The following is a 4,170-nucleotide window of genomic DNA, read 5'->3' on the forward strand; positions in this document are numbered from 1 at the left end:
TCTTTAGCTTTAGTTTAGAAAATGTTAAAGTTAGTGAGTAGTGATGTGAAATAGGCTGCTATCTGTTTTTATTTTTTTCTTTGTTTTTAAAGTAACATTAATTGAATAAGCTTTGAAAATTGTCTCAATATAATACGTCATTTATTTCTGTAAGCAGAGTAGGATATATGTAAACCCATAATATCGAAGTCACTATGTGTGTAGTCTTTGGCTCATACGTATTTTCTCTTAGGTTCTGATGATGATTTTTGATATAAAAATATCTATATTTTCATTTTTTAAATGGTGTATTGACATTACAAAAATAAATGACTATTGTGAAAATTTTATTAGTATGCGATATCCAGATATCAGAAAAGATCTTGTCAATGCAACTTTAAAAAAGGTTAAAAAAAATTGTTTTAGAAAAGCTATTTAGATTTAGAAGATGCTGCAGTTTAATTAATAAGAAATAAATGGAAAACTTTAAGAAGAAATGTCAGTTTTTATGTGTGGTACTGAAACTTGTCTGTTGCTAAGGTTGAGCAGTGATGCAGATATGTTACCATGGATACAGAAAAGAGAGCGGGAAATGAAATTTCAAGCCGTTTAATCTCCCCTCTCAAATGTATATTTGTTCTATATAGTGGAAAATACCCGCCCCACCCTGACAGTGCTGCCCCCCTCCAGTGAGGATCTGCAGCAGGGGAAGGCCACCCTCGTGTGTCTGGCCAATAAGGGCTTCCCCTCAGACTGGAATCTGTCCTGGAAGGTGGAGGGCAGCATTAACACCTTCACCTGGGAGGAGAACAAGAGCAGAGGAGTTATGCAGAAGGACGGCCTCTACAGCTGGAGCAGCACCCTGAGGCTCCCTGCAGACCAGTGGAAGAAGGTGGGCTCTGTGACCTGTGAGGCCACCCAGGGCTCCCAGTCTGCAGTCACAGAGACACTGAGGAGAGACCAGTGCTCCCAGTACTGAGCTTGTTCACTCATGAATGTATTTTTCTCTTCTAATGCATTTTCTGTGCACTCTTTTAATTTTTTTTGTATTACTTTTATCAATTAATTCTTTTAAGACTGCATTTCTTAACATAAATGATTTTTTTTTCAAAAGCTCAATAAAGAATCTTATAACAGAACTGTATGCGTCATTGAAAAAAATATCAATTGATATAATTAGAAAAATTGCTTTTAATTTTTTATTAAGGTTAGAAAATGTTTTTATTTAAAAAGTTTAAGTCATATTTCACTGATCAGCACTAACCTATCTTGTGGAAATCTGTATTTTAATTATAAAAAAAATAAAAAAAAATTTCCTCCCTAAGTGGTAATGTTGGCATAAATAAGGAGTAGAAACAGTAAATTCAATTCAGTCCAGTTTATTTATATAGCTCTAATTCAACACGTCATCTCAATGCACTTCACACTTCAACCAGATCATCCAGTCAAATTGATTCAAGGTTTTCTATCTAAGGAAAACCAATTGATTGCAACAGCTCTGACTCAAAGGCAATCCCACACACTAAGCATGTTTGTAGTGACAGTGGAGAGGAAAAAACTCCCTTTTAACAGAAAGAAACCTCCAGCAGTAGCAGATTTAGTGTTACTGGCCATCTGCTGAGGCTGACAAGTCATTGTAATCATTAAGGGGCTGCTAGATGGTCAGTGGGTAGAAGTGCTGCCTTGTAGCAAGAAGGTTAGGGTTTGATTCCCAGCCCAGGTGTCTTTCTTCATGGAGTTTGCATGTTCTCCCTGTGCATGCTTGGGTTCTCTCCGGGTACTCCAGCTTCCTCCCATGACTTTTAGGTTACATAACATCTCTAAATTCTCCTTAGGTGTAAGTGTTTGGGTTGTTTGTCCTGTTTGTCTCTGTGTTGCCCTGCGATGGACTGGTGACCTGTCCAGGGTGTACCTTGCCTATCGCCCATTGACAGCTGGAGATAGGCACCAGCACCCTTTGCGACCCCATTTGGGATAAAGCATGTGAGAAAATGGATGGATGGGTAATCATAAAGTGAAAGAGTACACATTTGAATACAATAGTTTAAAAGTCTTTAAACAGTTATAAGTTATATACCAAATCTTAACCCTTAATGATTTTAATACAGATTTACAGCTTAACAGAATTAGTCCCATGAAATATTATAGATATTTGTCTCTATTTTACAATATAAGTTAAATAAAACTTTTATGAAACATCATAAATGGCATTTCCATAGAGCCATTTTGCATCAGCAGCTTCATGCTCCAGTGCTCTCGGAGAGCTTATAGTCCTGAAAATGGAACCCTGGATGACTGACAGCTGTCCTTCATGACAACAGAAGAAACAGAAATCCTCCTCATCAAAAACATGACTTTGATCTGCGTCCTCATCTGGACTCTCCTCTGCTGCTGCTTCACAGGTAAAGTCCAGAGAATCAAACTCCTCTCCTCTATGAACATCTGTCCCTCTGAAATGAAGCAGACAAACCATAAAGCTGCTTTTTGCTTTTGTCTCTGTGTCCTCAGAGTCCAGAGGTCAGGTCACAGTGACTCAGCCTGCAGCAGTGAGAGCTGATCTGGGAGGATCTGTTACCATCAGCTGCAGAACAAGTCCAAATGTTCGGGTCTGGAGCAGCTACCACCTTTTAGCCTGGTATCAACAGAAGGATGGTCAATCTCCTAAGCGTCTCATTTATTATGCTAGCTCTAGAGACTCCTGGACTCCAAGTCGTTTTACAGGCAGTGGATCAAACTCTGACTTCACTCTGACCATCAGTGGAGTTCAGGCTGAAGATGCTGCAGTTTATTACTGTCAGAGTGAACATTACATCAACAGTCAGCCTGTGTTCACACAGTGAAAAACAGTCGTACAAAAACATCCCTTTGTCAGACTGAACTGAAACTGATGCAAGGGATGTAACTGGTATCTGCAAGAGAGACAAAGAAGGGACACAGAACTATTATGAAGCAAATAAGATAACTGCAGCAGACTTTGCTTTAGTACTTTATCTTTATTGCCAATTAAGAAACAAAAAAATGTTTAGTATCTATGTATTGTATTCTCTATTCGCATCTAGAACACTTCTTGAACACATCAAATGCATATAGAAATATGAAATAGATTATGCAAAGACTTCAAAAACAAATGCTTAAGATTAAATTTTGATTAAATACCCTAAAACTGAAAAGTAACCTGATAAGTTTCAAGAGAAACATGGAAATAATTCAGTAGGTTTTCCCTGGAGAGGAGAATTACATTCACATAGCATACTAATCTAGAAAATCAAATAACCTTTTTGAAACTGTAAAATTCAACTCAAAGCATAAAGATGCTGAACACTTTTAAGATGCTTTCCTTGTTGTTTCCCTCCCCTCTCTCTAACAGGTAATTTTCCAGTTGATGAAGTTCTTCATCAGTGTACTCAGGTTCATAAAGATAACCTCTTGGCAAATCCTCATCAAATTTTGCAGTCTAAAATTAAAAATATAAAAAGAATGATAAGCTACTTATTAGCTGTTTTGTGAGGGTTGCGATATTCTCAGCTGATATTGTTATGCATGGTCCAAACTGATTTCTGTTGGCAGGAACATGCCTACGTGGCAAAGTGAAAGCGGCCAAAGCAAAGTCCAAATTGAAATCAAGGTCTGAAAAGGTTCCAGGAACAAACACATGCATCATTTTTTTTGTGTTAAAACCTTTGATTATTTGGGGACTGGTAAAAGGCCTGCACTTATGCCTTTCAGGTCAGGGGTCTCCAAAGGACAACAGTGACATCTTTTGGGCAAAACGTATAACTGCAAAGATGCAAAACTGCACTATGAAAGTTTTATTTCTGTAGCACAAAAGTCTGCCATGATTATCCGACGGGTAGGCTCCATTGCCATGTCTCCCAAACTCATTACTAATAATATTTATCAAGAATGACGAAGTTGCAGAGAGTCTCTGACACTTATCTAACTCTGGTCATCAGAGCATTTGAAATTAGAAACTAACAAATAAGATTTGCATCCTGATGATGCTCAGTTTCCCTCTCCATTGCATCTTATTCCATCAAAACATCATTTATCAACCAGTTTACTTGTTACAAGTTTCTCCTTTGGATTTTTAGAGCTTATGCAAGATATTTTACTGATATATGTCAAAATGGCTTCCATTGCCGTGGAGACTTGTGATCACACACTGTACATCGGGACAGTTTTGAGGAATAA

The 4,170-nt window shown here is 37.8% G+C and overlaps 1 pseudogene and 1 gene segment (V, D, J or C); both read left to right on the top strand.

The window, feature by feature from the left end:
* LOC107086104 overlaps nucleotides 1-958 on the top strand; it is a 5,558-nt pseudogene extending 4,600 nt beyond the window's left edge.
* Nucleotides 959-2,329: 1,371 nt separating this feature from the next.
* Nucleotides 2,330-2,819, top strand: LOC107086105. The segment is given in 2 exon segments: nucleotides 2,330-2,381; nucleotides 2,488-2,819. Coding segments are annotated over 2 exon segments (384 nt in total).
* Nucleotides 2,820-4,170: the final 1,351 nt, after the last annotated feature.

Source organism: Cyprinodon variegatus, unplaced genomic scaffold (genome assembly GCF_000732505.1).
Source record: "Cyprinodon variegatus isolate N-32 unplaced genomic scaffold, C_variegatus-1.0 Scaffold143, whole genome shotgun sequence".
NCBI lineage: Eukaryota > Metazoa > Chordata > Actinopteri > Cyprinodontiformes > Cyprinodontidae > Cyprinodon > Cyprinodon variegatus.